Source organism: Orycteropus afer, unplaced genomic scaffold, assembly GCF_000298275.1.
Source record: "Orycteropus afer afer isolate SDZICR_OR568_19922 unplaced genomic scaffold, OryAfe1.0 scaffold00008, whole genome shotgun sequence".
Lineage (NCBI taxonomy): Eukaryota > Metazoa > Chordata > Mammalia > Tubulidentata > Orycteropodidae > Orycteropus > Orycteropus afer.
In genome coordinates, this window is record NW_006921595.1 from 13089249 (window position 1) to 13112969 (window position 23721).

Below are 23721 nucleotides of genomic sequence, written 5' to 3' on the forward strand. Positions count from 1 at the left end.
AGAACAAAGCTATAGCGTTTCTGCTGCTTTCTAAATATTGCTGAAAATAAGATGCAGACAGGAATCCAAATAATTCCCAATTTTACTGAGTAAAGCAGTGTGTGTGATTATTGCTTTCCCTTTGGGAAAATCTGATACCTCTGACCCTAGTATTAGACACACATCCAGTTAGATCAAACAATCACAGAACATTAAGGAATGATCTCTTAGGAAAAGCTGTCTTTCTTTTCATCTACCCTAATGAATTCCTCAACATAGAATATCTGCACTCCTGAGGATTACGAACACCCTGCTTTCAAGGTGACCGGGAAAACAGCTCTAATCTCTTAGGTCTTCATTTCTCAGACTAGGACCTGGGTGTCCTCCTGGGTTACTCAGTGGCATGCCTACAGGTTGATGTTTTGTTATGTGCCATCGAGTTGGACCCGACTCATAGCAACCCTTGGGTTTCTGAGGCAGTATCACTATGGAAGTAGATTGCCCAACCTTCCTTCTGAGGAGTGGCCGGTGGGTTTGAACCACCAGCCTTCTAGTTAGTAGTCAAGTGCCTCAGGCACACAAAACTATAGGAAAAACTTGACATCTTCCTGAGGCTTCAATTTTACATAATGTACGTTTAAAATCGGAGAAAATATTTTTACTTGCTTTCTTAGAACTCATAATTCTTCCCTAATCAATTTCATTCCCAGAGAAACAATTTCATTAATAAGGCACATCATTAACCTAGTGAACGAGAAGTCTTGCCACTCTTACATCCAATTTATTTATTTATTATTAGAGAGCAATATGGAAGTGTCTCCATAATTTCTAAAGTTATCCTTGAGAAAATTATCTTTCTAAGCTCTTCCTTTATTAATTTTAGGATAAGAGAGTTGGTCATATATTCTTAAATGATCTCTGAGGCCTGTTACTCTTCAAGTTAAAAATAAACATCCATGTCGGAGCTGGAATTAAAAAAAAATAATAACACTTTTTCTTTCAGCCAACATTAGGGCATGAGTTTCCAAAAAATGCAATTAATTTAAAAGAGTTTAGGAACAGAAATACTTCTCATAATACTCAGGGGTTAGGGTAGAGAATAGGTGCTCTGGTGGCACAGCGCTTAAGGCATTTGACTGCTAACCAGAAGGGTGGTGGTTCAAACCCACCAGCCACTCCTCGGAAGGAAGACTGGACAATCTACTTCTGTAGAGATACTGCCTTGGAAACCCAAGGAGGGCTCACTATGAGTGGGAAACAACTTGTTGGCAGTGAGGTTTTTTTTTTTTTAACGTACCTGTAATATAGGGCTTAGTTATACTTCAGATTTAAGAATTAAATTGCTGTATTAGAAATGTAGGAGCTCTGGTAGCGTAGTGCCTAAGGCTAACCAGAAGTCTGGCAGTTCAAACCCACCAGCCACTCCTCGGAAGGAAGGTTGGGCAATCTACTTCTGTAGAGATACTGCCTTGGAAACCCAAGGAGGGCTCACTATGAGTGGGAAACAACTTGTTGGCAGTGAGGTTTTTTTTTTTTTAACGTACCTGTAATATAGGGCTTAGTTATACTTCAGATTTAAGAATTAAATTGCTGTATTAGAAATGTAGGAGCTCTGGTAGCGTAGTGCCTAAGGCTAACCAGAAGTCTGGCAGTTCAAACCCACCAGCCACTCCTCGGAAGGAAGGTTGGGCAATCTACTTCCATAGTGATACTGCCTCGGAAACCCAAGGAGGGGTCGCTATGAGTCGGGTCTGACTCGACAGCACGTAACAACAACAACAACATTAGAAATGTAAGTCTAAAAGAAAAAATGATTAGCCTGGATGTGTGTGATGTAATAGAAAGTAATAGGCAAATGTTTCTATTTGAAATTACTAGAAAACTTCAAGTTTTTTTCATCTTTTTCAACTCTCCAAATACTGTCCATAGTTATTGTACTAAGCTTGACAACTACCAATTATAGCATTCTGTCTAATCTTGAGACAGAGAAGTGAAATGTTCTAAGAATTCCTACCTAGGATGCAAAATAGACTTCATTTCAGCTAAAATTTAATGTTTTACATTTGGATTCACTTGAATACACCAGTGTTTATACATATCTGGCATTGTCGTGTGTGTGTGTAAGTCAGGGTAGGTGGGAAGAGGGAGATGATTATTTTTTTCTTGCTTCAGAGGTCCACTTAATTCCTCTGATCTACCCCTTACCCAAAGTAGAGTACTGAAAAGGTGATTTGATGTTTGCCTTTTGACAACTGGTATATAGCCTAGGAGGTCATATGTGCACTCCAAAAAGCAAGGAGAGAAGAGGGGGAAAAAAAAAGATGGGAAGTCAGGTCTGTCAGCTCAATGGGTGAGTGTCAGGGTCTTACCCTAGGGATGGGACCACTTCCAACCTGAGGCTTCGGTGGAGGGAAGGTGACTCCTAGGCTTTAGTGCAAGCTGGAAGAACACACAGTTTTTATGTTGGCAACAAGATGGAAGAACAGCACTAGAGTTTTAGACAGGGTAGTACATATGTATGGGAAGAGGCCAGAGAATTGTTAACCTAAAAACAGAATTTAATTCAGTTAAGTTTTATTGAGTATTTCATACAAGATTCTGTGCTTAGGTGATGAGAAGACATGAAAGGGAAATGGGAAAGCCTGGAAAAGAAACGCGTAGAAACTTCTGATACTTTAAATTTCAACACATCACCACAAACATAATCAGCCACAGGCACATGCAGACACATCCATACGTAAAGTCAAGTCTTCCCTGGCCCTTGTCAGGCTTTCTTGCCTCTGTTGTGGTATTCCATACTAGACACTCTATAGTTTTTCCAAAACTTCAGACCCTTGACTTTTTGTAGGCTTCCCTGATTTTTTTTCTGAATTTTGTCTGCATTGAAGTCCAGACTTAAAGAGTGAACATTCTATTTTTTTTATCTTGCTCTATGTGGTTTTAAAGGAGCTCTGGTAGCGTGGTGCTTAAGGCACTTGACTGCTAACCAGAAGGCTGGTGGTTCAAATCTACCAGCCGCTCCTCGGAAGATGGGGCAATCTACTTCCGTAGTGATACTGCCTCGGAAACCCAAGGAGGGGTCGCTATGAGTTGGGTCCGATTCAACGGCACATAACAACATGTGGTTTTAATAGCTCCTATTGCTCCCAAGAGAATACAAGCTTCTTGAGGTAAGGGGCTGTAATATTTCTCAAGGTAAAAACATCCTGGTATTTTCCTTGAGAGTAAAGACTGACTATATAATCTGTAGTTTGAATATCCATGGATCCTCAAGAATACAAAATTAAATTTTTAATAATCAAGAAAACCAAAATACTTTTTATTTGTAGCACTTAAGAACTTTATTTCATTTTGAGAGGAAACCAGGCCAAACTAGAAAGCAGTCTTAGAAAAAAGGGAAAGCAAAATCAATACAATGAAAAAATCTTACAGAAACCACCAGGAGGCAATTCCAAACTGAATTTAAGATGATCAAATTATAAGTACTTTCTTTGAAGCCATTATCTGATTTATTTTAGTTTCTAAGGCTGTTAAAAAAAGAAAATCACAGAACTACAGTGACAACCCATATAGGAAGCAAGTTATGTCAGAGGGCAGCACATTTCTAGAAGCAGTTTCATGAAAAATACATAGAAACACTTTTGGCTTCACTGATTTCACAAAGTCAAAAAGAATGTAGCTCAAAGAAGCCAAAAAACTTGGGCACCAAGCTAGGCTCTTCATTGAGGAGCTATAGGTCTAAAGTTAGTCATTCAACTTTTCAGGTACTTCAGTTTCTTAATCTGTAAAACAAAGACTGAACTAAATGATCTAAGATTCCCTACCACCTCCATGTGGCTTTCAGCCCTCAAGTCCAATGATTTTAGGGTCCAGATGATTTAGAAATTATCACTAGACAAATGGCTATTATTAACTTCTTAGTTACTGAGCACTTCAGGCACTCTGCTGAAATAATGTAAAACACTTAATTTCTGTAACAATACAGGAGGTAACATTCTCATTTGACCAAAAGAAAACTAAAACTTAGAGATGTGAAGTACTTTATCAGCGGTTACATAATTTCAAAGTGGTAAATTCACTCCAAAGCTGTGCTATTACTGCCTGTTTTTCTAAAAATCTTATAAGAACTATTTTAAAGAACCTTGGACTGAGGGTAGAGCACTCTAGGTTCCTCTGTTCTGTTGTGTTTCCAGCTCAGTGACTCTGGAGTCCTGCACCATCTCTACATCTTATCATTCATCAACATGATGCTCAGTCAGTCATGTCAATAGCACAACTTTTGTGAAAACAGGGATTTTCTCCCTGTCTGTGTGGTATTTGGTTCAGGGTTTGGCATATTGAATGGAACATTTTTACTGGGTGATAGATCACATTCATAGAAAGTGTATCTCATCCAGTGGGCCACTTCATTTGGACCTTCTAAAGGTCAGAAGACAGAAGTTACACTCTGTGGCTGGTTTGCAATAGTTCTCTTGGCAGCTCTAGCTAAATTAGGCTAATTCTTGCTGGTATCTTGACACCACAGCTGCAGGTCCTGCAGTGGCTATGGTTGCTACTAATATTTCTGTGGCTTCCTGAGGGGTGGTACCACTGAAGAAGAGGAGGACCCACAACCAACAAATAGTAGCTGAAGTTGGGAACCAGGCTTTATCTACTGTTTTGATTATAGTTTCCATTTTTATCTTTTGCTAGAGCAATTCTTCTCTTAGGAATTTACCCTAAATACAAACCCCAAAAAACAAAAAAACTAGACAAGTGTGCAAAGCTGGGATGTACAAGTGTGCAAAGCTGGGATTTCACTGCAGGGGTGACTTAACAGGAAAAAAATGGAAATAGGCCAAATGTCTGCAGGAAGGAAAGCATTAAATAAATTATGGTATATCCTAATGATGGAATATTCTGCAGCCCTTCAAAAGGATGACATTTTTAGTGACATGGAAATATCTCCATAATATAATGGTGAGAATGTAAAAATAAGTTTTTCAAATTAGCCTGCATAGAATGATCTTCTAAACATGAAAATGGGGCCTAGAATGTTGCTCGCTAAACTATTTATGGCTTCTTTGGTTGGGAGTATTTTGGCTCTCTCCTTTCTATCTTGCTGTATAGGAATTTGCTACAAAAAACATTTATTTTTTAAAAAAATAAAGTATATTAGGCAAAGATTCCAAAAGTACGGTATAAGAAAAACATCTGTTTATGACAGCAGAGACCTATAATAGTGCTAAATGTTTTAACAAACATAGGAAATTAAAACTCATTTAAGAGCTGTAACAATTGAAAAACATACAGTTATTGTAGTATGAGGCTAAATATCAACTACAGGACACATTAGAAACAGTCTTTCCCTACCGTCCATATATCACATTTATTAAGGCAATCTGGTTTTCCAGATGTAAATACTTGATGTGTCAAGTAATTTCACAGGTTGCACTAATTTTCAACTAATTTTCTGCATCCATTTTCAACAGAGCCACACAAATATTTCCGGAAACTTGTTAACCTCCCAAAGCCCAGAAAGGACAGAGATTTAGTAATTAGCCATTAGCAAAAAATAATCTTGTAACTTAAATCCTTCAACAAATACAGCTAGATAATAAAGGCTTACATAGGTGGGGCTGGGCAACTCCACTGTACTGTTGTAGACTGCTGGATAAAATTAGGCTTAATTAGCAACAAATAACATATAACTGGGCATTTCTCAGCAGTTAATGGTTAAAATTAACAAGGACTCGGAAGTGAGGCCAGAGACCAGCTCAAAGGAAATTAGTAGCTAAGAATCACTGCTGCTTTATAAAGTCACAAAACATTCTTTTGGCCTCTCCGTTCCCAGACACCAACCACATCAACAAAAACAAAACTGAGACCTAAACTGAGCTTAGTAATTCAAACATGAAATGATATTTAAGCTCAAGAGGAATCTGACATGGATATTATATGCAATACTCTGGTCCTTTGAATTAAAAAAAAAAAAAAAAAAAGGGAATAGTAGGAAAGCAACCCTGTCAGTTCTCTATACAGAAGATATGCCTTTAGGTGAACCTTGGCATGCTGTTCTTAATCTCAAAATATACTTTAAACAATGATCTCAAGTCCCAGAATGCAATCACATACTCATTTAATAGAATGTTCTTACCAATGGGACAAACATCTACTGTACATGCAAAGTACAGGAGATAAAGTAGATAGTTAAAGGGTTCAGAAGAGTTAGGGAAGGTGAAGGGGAAAAGAGAGGGGAGAAATAAGCCTTTTTACATATAAATATGGAAAAATTAGAAAACCTAAGGGTGGTAGGGAGGAACTGACTGAGAAGTTAATGAAGATTAAAGAAAAAGAGGAAGTCAGATGAATGGAATTTAAACCTTTTTTTCCAAAAAAGACCAGAAAAATTAAGTTTAGAAAAGGCTAACTGACTTGCCTAAAGTCATATACCTAGACTTGAAATACTCTTCCTACTAAACAGCTGCTTTCCTTAAAAAAAAAAAAAAAAAAAAAGCTGCACAAAAGGAAAAAAAAAAGACTTATGACCTAGTCCTTCAGTTCTTTTAACTGTGTCAAATTTCCTTTTTTAAAGCACAAAATTAGATTCCATTTAGCTAACTAATACTTTTGGGAGATTTTATGAACATTTTTAATAAAAAATACTAATCAAGCTCAAAAGAGGTATACCTACTAAGGATTCAATATTCTTATTTTTTTTCTTCCTCCCATCCAAATTTAGCAATAAAGTCTACCTCAAGAAAACCTCCATGAAGCTTCAACCCAGAGGGGTATCTTCATTTCCATGCCACCAAGGCTACTGCACATTGGGACACTTAACTGGTTAGGTTCTGTTTAGCACCTCTCTGACCTCAGCCCCCGTGCTCTTTAACCGCTTCACCCTTACGTATAATGCAACATGCACAGTGAATTTGAGGATAGGACTAGAGCATGTGTGTCTTTCATCAGTGCCAGTGTTCAGTACAAGTGTCAGACTCACAAATTTCAAATTCCTGATGAATTGTGATAGTGGCAATATATGCTAAAATATTATTTATTTAAACTATACTTTTCTAACCAGCTAACCATACTCCGCTAACCATGCTGTTTGTAACAGTTAAGGATAATTACCTCCACATGGATCAGCAGTTTTCAAAGAAAACAATCCATACCAAGCCTATACTGTACATGACTTAGTATTTCTGGGAAGACAGATCTCACCATGCCTCCAAGCCATCTTATGAAACAACAAACAGCAAAAGTAGCCACTAGTAATTTTCAGGTACAGTAAAATGGTATAGAGAATAGAGATAATTTATCTTCTTTCTTGGACTTACCCTCAGGTGATTCTTTTCCTTTTAGCCCTGGGTTCAGCTACTTCCAGAATGGCTAGACCTCCAGGATGGGTTGTTGTTGTCGTTGTTATGCGCCGTCGAGGCGGACCCGACTCATAGGGACCCCTCTTTGGGTTTCCAAGGCAGTATCACTACGGAAGTAGATTGCCCCAACCTTCCTTCCGAGGAGTGGCTGGTGGGTTTGAACCGCCAGCCTTCTGGTTAGCAGTCAAGTGCCTTAGGCACTATGCTACCAGAGCTCCCTGCAGGATGGGTAGAGTCCCTTAAAATATCACCACATAAAGATACCATTCCTATTTTCTTCACCCTTTCCACTTACAAGGAGCTCTGGGTGGCACAAGTGCCTAAGGCATTTGACTGCTAACCAGAAGGTAGGCAGTTCAAACCCACCAGCCACTCTATGGAAGGAAGACTGGGCAATCTACTTCCATAAAGATTTACCATCTTGGAAATCCAATGGGGGTCACTAAGAGTTGGAATTGACTCGATGGCAGTGAGTTTGGTTTGGTTTTGGTTTCCCATTTACAGTCATCAAATACCTGCCGCTCTTGTTTCCACTCCCTCAGATTCTTTTTAGGTATGTTAATTTGTGGTAATTATGGCAGGTTGTAGCCAATGTAGAATGAGTTTGATTTCATCCTTCCTAGGGTTAGTCATAATTTTACTGAGGGTTTCTTGTAGATGTATGACTTAGTGTTAAGGTAGACACTTCAAGTACTGCATGTGGCATGGAAGGAATAGAAGGGACTATGAGGCTGATATTAGGAGAAATACACATCAGTGTTAAGGAGATTATGAAAAGAAATAGATCAAAGCTCTCAAATATTCCTATTTTGGAAGACATTCTAGGAAGACAAGAGTACTCAACTGAGAGTTTACCTTAGAAAGTGTTCCACTGTCTTCCTATACATAAACTTACTGTGCAAAAGTTGCAAAGAACAGTGATTATTCCCACTGGGTACCTATTATACTGACAACTAAGGAAGCTTATAGGATACCGATGATGATCCACACTTGCATTCCAAAATGTTAGCCCCTGGCACACAACTATCGGCCCAATCCACCTGAGAAGACTGCCTGCTGCCCATCTGGGATATTTTGTTTCAGTAGATGCTCCTGATCATTTTGGCAGTGCTCACCTTGTTACCTCAATGCATTGCTTCTATAAAACTCCTTCATTGATAGCAAGCATTACTGATACATTCTTATAAAAACCACCTTGAATTTTTTTTTAAGATAACACCATTTTCCTTTAAGGTTTACACTTTTTTTTTCATGCACATGATCTTTTAGAACTGTATGCTTTGTTGACCCTTGCAATGTTTAACTGCCAATTTTCAACCTGATCACAGGCTGGGAATGTCTCTCGCTCAGTGAAAGTCTATGTCTGTTTAAGAGGGGAAGGTGCTATGAAACTGTGATAAAAGCCACCATGATACCTTTAATAAACATTATTTCCAAAAGGAAAATGTGCTATGAGTTGCAGTTAATTTTTTTTAGGGTCTATGTATATTCGAGAGGAGCTCTGGTAGCATAGTGCCTAAGGCACCTGACTGCTCACCAGAAGGCTGACGGTTCAAACCCACCAGCCACTCCACTGAAGGAAGGTCAGGCAATCTACTTCTGTAGTGATACTGCCTCAGAAACCCAAGGAGGGCTCGTTATGAGGCAGTGCGACTTGACTGCACATAACAACAACATGTATATTTGGAAGGAAGACTGGGCAATTTACTCTTGTAGAGATACCAGCTCGGAAATCCAAGGAGGGGTAGCTATGAGTCAAATCGACTCCACGGCAGTGAATTTTTTTTTTTTTTTTAAGTGTATATTTAGGCCCATTTATATTTAGATAAGGAGCTCTGGCGGCACAGTGGGTAAGGCATTTGGCTGCTAACCAGGTCAGCAGTTAAAATCCACCAGCTACTCCATGGGGGGAACATGAGGCATTAATCTACTTCTGTAAAGATTTACCGGCTTGGAAACCCTATGGGGGTCATCATGAGTCAGAATCAACTTGATGGCAATGAGTTTGGTTTTGTATTTGGATTAGTGCAAAGAGCTGGTGTACCTGGCTACTAACTGAAAGGGTGGAGGTACCTTGCTAGAAAGCCCTGCTAATCTGCTTCTGAAAAATCAGTCCTTGAAAACTCTATGACGTGCAGCTCTACTCTGACACACAGGGGGTCACCAAGAGTAGGAACTGATGTGACAGGATTTTTTAAAATAAATATTTAGATTCAGTCCTATAAAACCAGCTGAGAACACTGCCTGTGAAATGCTATCTAGAGTTGTACTGGTTCATTCATGATCACAAACTTGACTACCTACACTGTGCCAGGCACTAAGCTCAATGATGAGTCTACTTCAGAGCTGTAAGGGGAGGTCCTGCATATGTCATCAATCCTGGTGGTTCCACGAAACATGACATCATATAATTTTCTGCCTTCTTTACAGACTCTTCCCATCACCCTGCTGGTCTTCCTCCCTATTTGTTTTAAGCAGGTAATATTCAGAATCCCTTGTGCCTCTAAGTTCTAAGACTTCAGTTCATCATTCAGAGGACAGGAGGAATCCAAATAAAAACTGGTCAATTAAGTCAATTTTTATTTAGGCATCAGTATCAATAAGACATTCCCATCCTACAACTTGAGGATACTAGTACTTAGAGAAACAGAGCAATGAACACAGGTAACTCTTTCAGTAATCATGAGAACTTGAAACTTTAAAAATAGGCGTGCTGGTATGGGGGAGGAGGGCAGAGAGGCTCAGCACGCTCTATGAAAGGACCTTAATAAGAAGAGTACCATTTAAATTCAAAATAGCAACAACATTTCTACATTTCTTTTTCTGCCAATACTCAGAAAAAAGACAATTTTCTTTCCAATCATTTTTCTGTCAGTAATTAATATAAGTATCTTCCAGCAATATCTAAGGAATATCTAAAGATAATAGTTTGTACGGATATTGGCTTAATTCTATATAATTCAACTAAGTAATACAGCTGAAAATGTCACTCTGAAAGAGATCAACTTAATAAAAATTATCACCATTGTTAGCTGGTATAGGACACTATGAATGGGTCCCATTTAATGATAGTAAAAAAACATTTCAACATTTCTGAAAATTTTAAGTACAAGAATTTAAAAATAATTCCTATACAATACTTCTTATTAAGCAATTTACTTAAATCATACTATAAAATAATGTTTACGTTGGAAGAGTCAAGGTAAATAATGTATAATGAAACCAGCCTCCCCAATTATTCTAGTATTAGAAATAATCAGGAGTAATTTATATTAAAAATTATATACAAATGATAGTAAATGGCAAAAGTTTTTCAAGACAAACTTTTATAGCAAAAAGAAGAGAGGGAGGAGGCTGATACTTTTAATAGAAATACTTAATAAATATGGTAGTGGGATTCTAATAGTGTTAACTTCAGGAAATAAGAGATAATTTATGGATTGAGGCTTTTTTTTTTTTAAATCAGTAGTTACTTCCTTAATTGTTTGCATTGTTCTACTTGAAGTCCAAAAATTGTGGTTCAGTATATAAAAGAACAATCAAATAAAGGTCATTTTAAAGAGCAAAGCAAGCATCAAATGAGAATTCTGAAGTTACATTCTCACTTCCAGGCTCGTGTAGAGTATGCATCTTTTTTCAACTGTCCAGTAAAAAAAAAAAAAAAAAAAAAAACCAAGGAAAGTGTTAGAACTACAGGTTAAAAACAAACACAAAGTGCAAAGAGTCATTTCACGTTGCCTTATCTAGAAACACTATTCCCTGACTCCTAAATCAAATCAGGATTTTCCTATCTGGCGGTTCAAACCCACCAGCCACTCCTCAGAAGGAAGACTGGGCAATCTACTTCCATAGAGATACCGCCTTGGAAACCCAAGGAGGAGTCACTATGAGTTGAAACTGACTCGACAGCAGTGAGTTTTTTTGTTTGCATACATCAAAACTTCACTTAAAAATAATTTCTACCAAACTTGGTTTAATTACTTTTTAACTGCCAAAATCAACACTATAGTTAGGTTTTGGGAAACCAATGAGGTATAACTATTACCAACATCTGAAAGCTACTGATCTATAGAATTTATAATTCTACATGATTTCAGTTTTTGTTTGAAAAAGAAAATATCATTTTCCCACTCTTGATTCAAATGGTTGATTTAAAACTAATTTATCTTCTTTCATCGTGCTTTTCTAGGTTTCCCAAATTTTCTAGAATGACTATGCTATTTCATATTAAAACATATCTAAACATTCTATCTTCAGAAGCAGTTTTTCATTGAAAATGGCACATAATGAAAGTAAGACATTATAAGGAAAGCAAAAGGTTGCTAAACAAAGAGATAAGGCATGAGAACTAGCTTTCCATTTTCTTTGATAGTGGTTACTATTTAGCACTCCAGATAATTACAGAAATCTAAAATCCTACTAAGCCTCAATTTCCTTATCTGTAAAATGAAGATAACTTACAAAATGAAGATGTGTCTTATAAAAAGGTATGAGTTATTACTACTGGTGGTAGGGGTCTATGTGTGCAGTGCTTTCATAAAAAAACTAAAGGTAGAATAAAAATTAGTTACCTTTGGGTTAAAGTATCTACAAGACTGTGGCTGGGAGCCTCCAAATAGGGCTATGCGGTAGTCATGTTTCTTTCTTCTGGGCCTAGTTCCTTCTACCAGTTCTTCTCGATCCTCTGGAGACAGCAGATGATATCTCATTCCACCTGTAGAAAAATACATGGCAACTCTTTAAGAACTTCTAGCACTTTAATGCTTTGAAAATATTCAGCCATAATAGTGAACTTATTTCTGTAACTTTCTTTCATCATCGTCTACAGTATTTGAGGTAGGAGTGAAGGGGAAGAGACAGGAAAAATGTTTTAAGGACCTGTGTCCTAACCAAATTATTATTCTCAACAATCACTATTATTTTGACTGCCCACCCACTTACCTGACTTCTCAAGCAATGGCTATTAAAATAATAATTACTGAAATCTATATCTCCTAACCCAGCAGTTCTTAATCTTGACTGTAAATTAGAATCACCTAGGGAATCTTTGAAAATATCTATTCCTGGGCCCTACCACAAGTAGCTCTGGTGGTGCAGTAAGATCTTTGGTTGCTAACCAGAAGATCAGCAGTTCAAACCCAGATGAGGCAATCTACTTTCATACAGATTTACAGCTTTGAAAACCCAATGGGGGTTGCTATGAGTTGGAACTGACCTGATAGCAGTGGGTTTGGACCCTACCACAGACCAATTAAATCATCATTCCTGCAGCTTCAGCACAAACTGGGAGCTCGTTAGAAATGCTGAATCCCAGACCCTAATCAGAATGAATCGGAATCTGCAGTTTTAACAAAAACCCAAGGTAATACAGATGTATATAAAATTTTGAGAAGCATTACTCTAGATGATTCTAAAATGCAACAAGAATTCAGAACTATTGTGATCTAACATGACCCTTTTCCTTCAGCAATTTCTTAATTTGGTCAAGTGCCACAAAGGGTCACATTAGATCACAATTAAAAAGTGCTTTGAGGTGCCATCTCAAATCACTGTGGGAAAGGTGAACTGTTCAATAAATGATATCAGATAACAACATGGAGGAAGAAAATTGTACCTTGCCAATTTACCCTAAAGCAAATTCCAAATGAATCACATATTTGACTATGCAAAAAAACAAAACAAAAACTCATAAATGTACTAAAAGAATGTTGTTGTTGTTGTTGTATACTACCGTCGAGTAGGATCTGACTCATAGCGACCCCTTTGTGGGTTTCCAAGGCCAGAACACTATGGAAGTGGATTGCCCAATCTTCCTTTCAGGGAGTGGTTGGTGGGTTTGAACTGTCAGACTTCTGGTTAGCAGTCAAATGCCTTAAGCACTACGCCACCAGAACTCCCAAAAGAATAATAGGAGAGTTTTTTTTTTTTTTTTTTTAAAAAAAACAAGCTCAGAATGGGAAAGCCTAAGAATGACACAAAACCCAGAAGCCATGAAAAAAATATTCACAGACTTAAGTACATAACATTTTTATATTAAATTCCTGCATGGCAAAAAGAATACACAAAATCAAGATAATGACAAACTGAGAATATAAATTATATGAAAGACAAATATAAAAAGCAACCCTACTAATTAATAAGATGAAGACCATCAACCTAGTGGAAAATTAGATGAAGTATGTGAACACAGTTCACAGAAAAAGAACTACAAGTATCTTTTTTCTTAGAGTCAAAATGATGGCAATTTAATTTCCCTAAATACACGACTTTGCATAATCATCATCTCTTTGCTTCATATGTGATTCTCAGCTAGAGACTACATTGAAGTGTTATCTTTGTATTATCTATACCTACCAAATGAGACAATAGTTTAAATAAAACTGTTAGACAATAACAACTTTATAACATAGATTTGTATTTTTCTACTCAGTTATAAAAAAGTCCTTGTGTTAATATTTTCAATTACTATAAACAGCTTATATCAAATTGAAATATATTAGCATAATAATTTGTATAAACTATTATTCAGATAGCCAACAATTCTAATTGAGGGCTTTGCTCACTTAACATATGTTTATTTTCAAGACTGATCTGGTGATCTTAAAGGTAAATGTTGTTATTGTTGTTGTTATGTGCTGTCGAGTCAGACCTGACTCATAGCAACCCCTTCTTGGGTTTCTGAGGTGGTTTCACTATGGAAGTAGACATATTAATACCTACTTATGATTTCATTATTCTTGACTTTTCTTCTAATCACAGGAATAAATATACATGCCAAAAAATACAATGTTTTTCCTAAAATAATAACTTGGAAAAAGTATAAAGGAGATAATGTGAGGAACTGAGATCTTCAAGATACTACAAGCAACTATTTAACATATAAAAAGATAATTGACTTGTTCACTTAGAGAAATACAAATTAAATCCATATTTTGTTCACTTATCAGACTGACCAAGATCAAACTGTCTGGAACACAGGGTATGGCTGTAGAGTGGGGCACACTCCTTGCCGGTGAGGGTCTGGGTGGGTACAACCTATGGAAGGCAATAGTATGACCTGTAAAAATTGTAAATGCATGTACCTTTTAGCCCAGTAATTCCCCTTTTAGAAGTTTGTGAAGCTAATGTTCACCATTAGACAATGGTTAAAAAATTTATGGTATACCTACACAATGGGATATTGTATGTGGCTGTTAAGAAGAATAAGGAAGTACAATATGTATACATGGGAACATGGGATGATTTCTAAGAAATAATGTCGAATGAAAAAAAGATGCATAACAGCAGTGTGTGATACAATTTGTTTAAAATATTTATATTTTATGCATATTTGTGTATTTTATACATGTAATGTATACACACACATATAAATGTATATAATTGTGTATGTACAGACTTATCAGACTACTTCTGACAAGATATACAATAATGGTAACCTTTAGGGTAACAGAATGAGGAGGTAGGGAACAGGGGAATCAGGGAGACTTTCTTTTCATTATGGACCCATCTACAGCTTTTTGAATTGTGTATGAGGTGCAGTATTATCAACTCAAAAACAATGTAAAAATTTTTTAACATATGCAAAAAGCTTCTGTATTTGAAGCTGTGACAGGCATTTTTAAGAGGGACAGAGAGAGAACAGAAGTTTGGAGAGCATTTTGTAGTGAATGTATCAATATTTCCATTTCAGAGTTTGAGAAGTAGCACTTTTGCCTTAGAAAGTGAAGGTTTTAGCTGAAAACAAAAAGCTAGGTATTATCTCGGCTAATGCTCTGGAGCATGCTCTCAATCAGGGAGCTGCAAACTTGCTGGCAACACAAAACCAAACTCCCTGCCATGGAGTCAAACTGACTCACAGTGACCCCTCCTTGGGTTTCCAAGGCAGTATCTCTACAGAAGTAGATTGTCCAATATTCCTTCTGAGGACTGGCCAGTGGGTTTGAACCACCAGCCTTCTGGTTAGCAGTCAGATGCCTTACACACTATGCCACCAGAGCTCCCTTTTGGCAAGAGGCCAGAGAGTAAATACTGGCTTTGCAGGCCACATCTGGTTCCTGCTGTATATTCTTTGTTTTTAAAACAATCCATACAAACGTAAAACAACTTAGCTCACTGAAGGCCTTACAAAAACAGGCCACAGGGCTGGATTCAGGTTCTCAAAGGGTGGTCCCCTAAGCATCAGCATCACCTGGAAACTTGTTAGAAATCCTAATTATCAGGCCCCATTATCCCAGACCTCCTCAACCAAAGCTCTGGAGTTTGGTGTGCTGTGTAATCTATGAGTACATTACTCTCAGCAAAGAAGACAGATAGGAGAGATGGAAAGAGACACTGAGGGACCTGTTTCCAGACAATAGGCCACCAAGTAAAAGTGGCTGATTGTGGCCAACTGTGCTCTCCCTGGAGGAGCACAAGCTGTGCTTCCTTCCTGCTGAGAGGGCTTATTCTCTCTGAGGATACAGCTGGGGACAAACATTTTGGTATCTGTCCCTGAGGAGTTCCTTACTCCTTAGGCTTATGGGAGTTATTGAAAGCTAGGTATTATCATTTGTAAATTTTTAGTAAGAACTTGGCCTAGTCCTTTGTGGTAGCTCTGAGTGTATATTTCATTTTTATTTTATATTTTCTTTAAATTGTAGTTACTTTTAGTTTAGTTTTATTATATCACCTCTTCTATTTTTCTTTTACTCTTACAGGGATACCTAAGCCAGACAAGTGATAACCTGAACACAGGAGGCTGGAGGCCTTTTCCCCATTTAGCTCTGCCTAGAACCCAAAGCCTGAATTTCAGCTGCCTGTGTGTTTAGGCAAGGAGTTGGCGAATGACTGACTGTTTTTTTTTTTTTTTTCCCCCCTTAAAAAGAAAACCTGTAATAAACATGTCAAGTCAAAGAAACTAAACAACAAAATTTGCTGCTTCAGAGCCTAATCCTCACACTTGATTGAAATTCTGGAATAATTTTGCTATCCTGTTTCTAAATCAATTCAGGATTCACATAAGAACTGAACACTGTATTCTGACTAAGATTGGCTAGTTGTCTTCAACAGCTCACACTATGTATGAAGAACTAGGTGGAGCTTCTATCCAATGAAAGTCTAGCCAGGAAAATAACACAGTTTGGGAATAAAGGCATAATGAAAGACCTGATATTAAAATGATGAAATCCAAATGAGGGAAGCCCTAATCTAAGGCATTTTCTTGGTGTTGATTTTCTTTCAGCTTTCTGTGCCTAAGAACCTAGACCGCTTGATACTCTATGTCTTGAAAACTCTCTACACCTTAGTTTTCAAGTTACCAGCCTTTGGTTCAATTAACTCTGAATTCTCTTTTCTTGGTTCTTTTCCTTCTTCCACTCCTTAAATGTAGGTACAAGTATCCCCTGCTCTTTGAAAGTTTACTTTATACCACTTTGCTTTTACAAAAGACCTACATTAGTAACTGTTTATGCTAAGTGAAAGAAATCCAAAGAGGATTTTTGTGCTTATGAAAAAAGGCAAAAAGAGAAACTAGAGTTCAGTGTTTGCTTTGTAGCAAACCCTAAATGAGGAAGCTCGCAGCCAGAGTGGTGTTGCCAAGCTCTTTCCCCAGAACTACATTGAGCATGTCAACATCAAGCCACCATAGCTTTGAACCATATCTGTGAACAGTAAATGTTAGCATCATTTTAGGTTTTATGTGTTATTTGGGTACGATTTCATAGGTTATTTTTTGGCTCTGGGGATGCTTAAGAATTTTCCCCATATAAATGAATGGGAATTGCTTCTTTGCTTCATGCCATTTGGGCTTATGAAAGGTTTCATAGGAATATTCTACTTTCAGATAGTGAGGGACAGCTCTATTTGTAAGCATCTGCCCTTTACTCATACTTTCTTCTCTCCCTTGATGACCTTAGTTGGGTTAAAATATTTATAGCCTTTTTCTATTTCATTTTTATTTAACAAAAAGGTTATATATTAAATATTGTTTTATGCTTACCATTCATGAAAAATTTCCACATTATTCTCCTAAAATGTTTATAGCAATTTTAAAGCATTCAATTGTAATATTTTTTTGAATCGAGGGAATAATACTGAATAAACTTATCAAAAATCAAAGTACTATTCAGTAGTAAACTGTGTGATAAGTCTAATGGAAATTTTACATAACTTCCAAATCAAGGAGCAAATGAAACTATGTAATAATTAGGACACTCAAATTTATTGCCATTCTTGAGGATATCTTAGGTAGGAGTGAAAGTGCTTCTCTTTTATTTATTTCCTTTACTTTGTGCCTTTAACCAGCAAAACCTTAAATAAAACAGTCAGATGAGGTATCAAAAACAGCTTAAGAGGTCAAAGTAAATTCTAACTACCTTCTAGTAGAGGCTTTCTTAACTTATACTTCTGCCTCTCAAACTCACTGCCATTGAGTTGATTCTGACTCATAGCAACCCCCATTGGGTTTCTGAGGCAGTAAATCTTTACGGAAGTAGATTGCCCCATCTTCCTTCTGTGAGCAGCTGGTAGGTTTGAACCACCAACCTTCTAGTTAGCACTGGTGGCGTAGTGTCTAAGACATGACTGCTAACCAGAGGCTGGCAGTTCAAATCCACTAGCCACTTCTCAGAAGGAAGACTGGGCAATCTATTCCATAGAGATACCTACTGCCTTGGAAACCCAAGGAGAGGTCACTGTGAGTTGGAATCAACTTGACGGCAATGAGTTTTCTTATTTTGGTTTGGATACTTCGGCTCCATTTATAGATAATTGTACATATGCCTTTTTGTTTGAATAAGATTAATGGGAATTCAAGAAGAGGCTGGAAGAGTTAACAAGAACAAACTTAGCATATCATAGTCATTACATTATATATTTCATATGTTTAAAGAATAATATAAGAACTTCCACTTACAGCAAAATGACAGATAAGACTTTCAGAAACAACTTCCTACAAAATAATATAAATGATGGAAAGAATAAAACAAACCCTTTAAATGCAAAGCTAACATACTAAGAGATCAGAAGACCAAAAACGAAGAGGGAACTAAACACCAGAATGGAAAGCACAGAGACACACTAGGAGCTCTGGTAACGTAGCGCCTAAGGCATTTGACTGTTAACCAGAAGGCTGGTGGTTCAAACCCACCAGCCACTCCTCGGAAGGAAAATGGGGCAATCTACTTCCATATTGATACCGCTATGGAAACCCAAGGAAGGGTCGCTATGAGTCAGATCTGACTGGATGGCAGTGAGAGAGAGGGTGAGAAAGAGACCCTAGAGCTACACTGAGTGCCCTGGATAATACTGGAAATCTTGAAATTGTTCTTACTGATTATATGAGGGAGAGGACAATAAAGTCTTAGACTTGTGCAAGTTGGTAAGTTGGAAATGAATTTCTTGTCTAAAGCTGGATCAGTTTAGTGAAAAGCTAAGCTGAGACAAAACCTCAACTGCTGGCAAAGGGAGAAACAGTACAATAACTTACCTGTTTCAATCTTAGCCCCAGGTAGAGATAAAGACTCTCTCCTTTAAAAATTTACGATGACAGCCTCTCCCTCTTGTAAGTCTGAAATATGAAACCTACCTGCAAGTCTTAGAAACTATAAGCCAAGAAATTAATTCAAGGTAGTCCTGAAACGTTGTACCCCAGGGTACTTGGCAAAAACAAATACTATTCTAAGAACAAAGAAGACTCCAGGAACACAGCCCTAAATTCACAATCCAAATTTACTAGACACATAAGAAATTAAACTACTAGGAGTAAGTCAACAGAACCAACAAACAGCATTTAGTCTTCAAGACTTCAGATATTGGTATTATCAAATACCCATCCAAAAACTATTTAAAATTTTAAAGAAATATAAGAATTAAAAACATGTAAAAAGAGAAAAAGATCATCAGAAATGATTGGCATATTTGGAAAAAATTAAATATTTTTAATGTTAACAATTCAAAGGATACATTAAAAATGGATTAGCATGACATAGATGAAATTGCCTCAAATGCAAAACAGAGACAAAGATGGGAAAAATGAGATGTTTAAAAATCATGGAGGATAAAATGAGCACATTTAACATCACTTCTAATCAGAATTCCTGAAGGAATAGCACTATTAGAAGAAATAATGTCTAAGAATTTTCCAAACTTGATGAAAAACATGGATGCTCAGATATAAGAAGCAAAACAAATCTCAAGCAGTGTAAGTACAAAGGAATGAATGCTCAGACACATTTGGTCCTAACACTAAAAACAAGAAAAGCACTTTTAAAGCCACAGAGAAAATTCAGATTATCTACAAGGGATGAAAATTAGACTAAGAGTAGACGTTGACAGTGATGATGAAAGCATGGTGGAATAGTATCTTCAAAGTGTTACAACCAAATAGGTTCAACCTAAATTCATATGCCTAGTTAAACCTGTAGGAGCTCTGGTAGCACAGTGCCTAAGGCACTTGACTGCTAACAAGTAGGCTGGTGGTTCAAACCCACCAGCCACTCCTTGGAAGGAAAGTTGGGCAATCTACTTCCGTAGTGATACTGCCTTGGAAACCCAAGGAAGGGTTGCTATGAGTTGGGGCCGACTTGACGGCATATAACAACAACAGTTAAACCTGTGAGGATAAATATTTTGCTTCGTTAGGCCTGACTCTATATTGTTAGAATAAAACGTCACATTCTTAGTTAAGATGCCATTTCTTTAAAACTTGGCTTCAAGCTGGTATTACAATTAACTTGTTCTGTAAGTTACAGTTATAAGTTCTCACTGCATCCTCTAATCTAAGACAGGACCATCTATGCCAATAAAAGCTCCTGGGTCAGACTTTAGGACTGGCCACCTGGATTTTGACAAATACCAATGCTGCCTCTTAAGGATTCCTGGGGGGATGCTCAGGAAACATACCTTTCTTTAATTGTCAACTGTCGGAAAATTGTTAACTAATCCTGCATATATATTGTGTCTTTTTTTCCTTTAGTATAAGAATCCCTGAGTGTAAGCACTGAGCAGAGCAGGCGTTTCCGGAGTCACTGGGACTTCATCTCTCATTGATGCACCTCCTAATTAAACTCTCTTCTTTTTACTGAAGTCTGGTATGGACTATTGGCTGTGCTGCTCCAGAGTTGGATCCTGACATTTTTGGGAAACAAACCTACACTTAAAAATAGAGTGTGTATGTGGGGAAACCCACTAAATTGATAACAGTTTACTATGTAAAGAACGGTAGCATAGTGCCTAAGGCACTTGACTGCTAACCAGAAGGCTGGCAGTTCAAACCCACCAGCCACTCCTCGGAAGGAAGGTTGGGCAATCCTACTTCTGTAGTGATACTGCCTTGGAAACCCAAGGAGGGGTCGCTATGAGTCGGGGCCGACTCGACGGCAAATAATAACAACAACAACAACATGTAAAGAATGTTCTTGAGGAATATGGAAAAAAATCTCAGAAGAAAGGTCTAAGATGCAAGAAGGAATGGTGGACAAAGAGAATGGCAAGCATAGATAAATGTAACATGCCCTCACTACATTAAAAATATATATATACTATCTAATTTGGAAGGTTAGAATGCAGAGAGACCTAAAATACAGGAAAATAAGACATTAGAAAGAAGTAATATAAATTAAAGTGTTTAAGATCCTTGTTTTATTCAAGAGGAGGGTAGAGATATTGATGTCTAAAATATATATGTTAAAATATGAAGAATAACTATTAAAAGGACTGATAAAGAATCTAATACTGAAACAGTAGCAGGGGGAAAAACCTACATCCAAAGAATTCCAAATAGTAATTATAATAAATGTAAATGGATTACAACTCACCAGGTTAAAAAAAAAAAAAAAAAAACCTATTGTCAGGATGGATTAGAAAAGGAAAATCCAGCTATATGTAGTTCTTAAGAGACCTACCTAAAATGTAAGGACACAGAATGTTTGGAAAGAAATGGATGGATAAAGACAAACCAGGCAAATACTAACCAGAAAAAATATGTTTAGTTATATTCATATCTGAAAGACAGATAAAGGCAACCATCATTATTAGGGAAAAAGAAGATTAAAACATGATTATAAAATGTTCAACAGGAAGGTAACATTTATAAACTCATATGCACATACTCTCAAAATATATAAAGGAAAAATTGACAAGGAGAAATTGAGAAATCCAACATCATGAGGGAGTTTAATACAATGTTTTTAGTAACCACTAAAAAAAAAAATCAGGTCATAAGAAAATGCAAACGAGATAATTTTACAATAATTGACAATTCTCAGTAAGTATTAAAGAATTGGTAGCTGGCCACATGTTGTTTGATTACAATGCAATAAAGATAGAAATTAGTAACAAAAGACTAACTTAAAAACATACTTCTATATAACTCACTGGTCACAAGAGAAAACATAATAGAAAGTATTTTTAAAAGCAAATTGTACATTATGATACAATATGATACTATTTATACATATTTAAGAACTTGTAAAACAATACTATGTATTTTTTATATATGATGTAAAAGTTTAAAGAAATATATGGTACTCAAATGCCACACTGAAGGCTGTTGTTTTCTTTCCAGTAGAAGGAGTATTGTGATTGAAGGGTAGTTTATGGTACTTTAACTGTACTGACTTCTTAAGGTGCTAGGTGGGTTCATGGGCATTTGTAGTATTATTCTTTATACTTGCTTAAATATGCACACTGAATTAAAAAACATTACAATGATGTTTGCCAAAATCCTCAAGCTTCCAGAAAAAAAGCAATAATTTTGATAAATATCTACCAGAAATGTTTATTTAAAGTTCAGGAAAACCAAGGCACTTTCTTAATCATACCCACATCTCCACCCACACATGCATACAACCACAAATCAACAGCCAGGTCCATGCCTACAAGTAAGAAGTAAAGGTATTTCTCATGAGTATGGAAAAGCCAAGGCTGCTATTTATCACCATTTTTATTTAATTGAACCCTGTCCTAAGAAAGCTATTCAATAGAATCAGGTAATAAAACAAAATAAAAAGTGTAAATATTAGGGGAAAAAGGACAAAATTATCATTACTTGCAAATAGGATTGTATCCCTAGAAAAACAAGAGAAATCAACAAAAACATTGAAAAAGAGACCAGTAATGACCAATTACAGAAAAAAAAATTTCACAATAGCAAAAACAAAATACTCAACAGATTTATGAAATGTAGAACTTATACGAAGAAAATTACAAATCCTTCAGAGACATATATAACTTATGAAGTACAAAAATAGTTAAAATTATGGTACTAAAATGGAATGAAAAGGAGACTGTGTGAATGTGTGTGGGTGAGTGCAGGTAAGTGGAAATTTAGCTTACGATGTTACTTCAAATCAGTGGAGAAAGATGAATTATTAATAATTATACTGGTCTATCTTGCTAGACATTCAGGGAAAAACAAAACAAGATTCTTATTTTATTTCATACCAAAATAAATTTAATCTGGATATGAGGTATAAGGGTAAAAAAAAAAAAAAGATTCATAAATGCACAGCAGGAAAATTTAGGTGATTAAAAAAATCAGCTTGGAATAGACAAGACCTTCCAACAAGACCTTACAACCAAAAGCTAGACATCATAAAGGAAAAGAAAGATTTAACAATATAAAAACAACTTGAGGTTGAACTTGTCATTTTAAGACCTTTTTTCCCTTATTCTCTTGAAAGCCACCTGCCCAAAGCAAAGAAATAAGAAACAAATTCTACCTTTCATAATACTAGGACACCTATAGCACTGAAACAGAATTTATGAAGGGAACAGATGGAGATTTTGCCAAACCTAAAAGGCTATGGAAGGAGACAGCAATGACAGTAAACAAATCACCCCACAGAACCCTGGAAAGGCTCATAACTGGAGATACCAAGCACCCCAGAAGGTGGGAATGGGAATAAAAACAAAAGAACTATAAAATTCTGAATAAAGAACAGTCAAACTCCCAGGTATCCTTCCCTCTACTGCAGCTGGATGCCTACCATAACTTTACTACTGCAGGAGACTAGCCTGATCTCTGGAGACACTGAATCAGAGATGTTCTAGACTCAGGAAACAGCACAGAGAGGGGTGTGCTACTGAAAACAGGGATTAAGTAAAATCTACTTAAAGTCCTCCCCACCACAAACTCCTAAATGTCTGCACCCAACTTACACCTCTCTGAGAAATCATCTCCAGATGCTGACATTTGTGGGTCCCAAATTAAAAAACTAGCTAGTTACCCTAACCATCCTATAGTTTAGCCCAAGAACTGAGATGCCCACATCCCTTACAATGGTATCTACCAGCTTTGCAATAACTCAATGCTATTATAACTGGCAGACAAAACCAAATATTTAAGAAAAACCACCACTACCACCAACACCACCACCCTCCTAAAAAAAGAAAAAGAGAATTCAAA

General features: G+C 36.8%; 1 protein-coding gene across 1 annotated transcript in view; it reads right to left on the reverse strand.

The window, feature by feature from the left end:
* KLHL7 (kelch like family member 7) overlaps positions 1 to 23721 on the reverse strand; it is a 76569-nt gene that overhangs the window by 9276 nt on the left and 43572 nt on the right. Inside the window, exon 7 of the mRNA XM_007945939.2 lies at positions 11909 to 12051. Within this exon, the coding sequence (XP_007944130.1) occupies positions 11909 to 12051 (143 nt within the window). The remainder of the gene's footprint in view (positions 1 to 11908; positions 12052 to 23721) is intronic.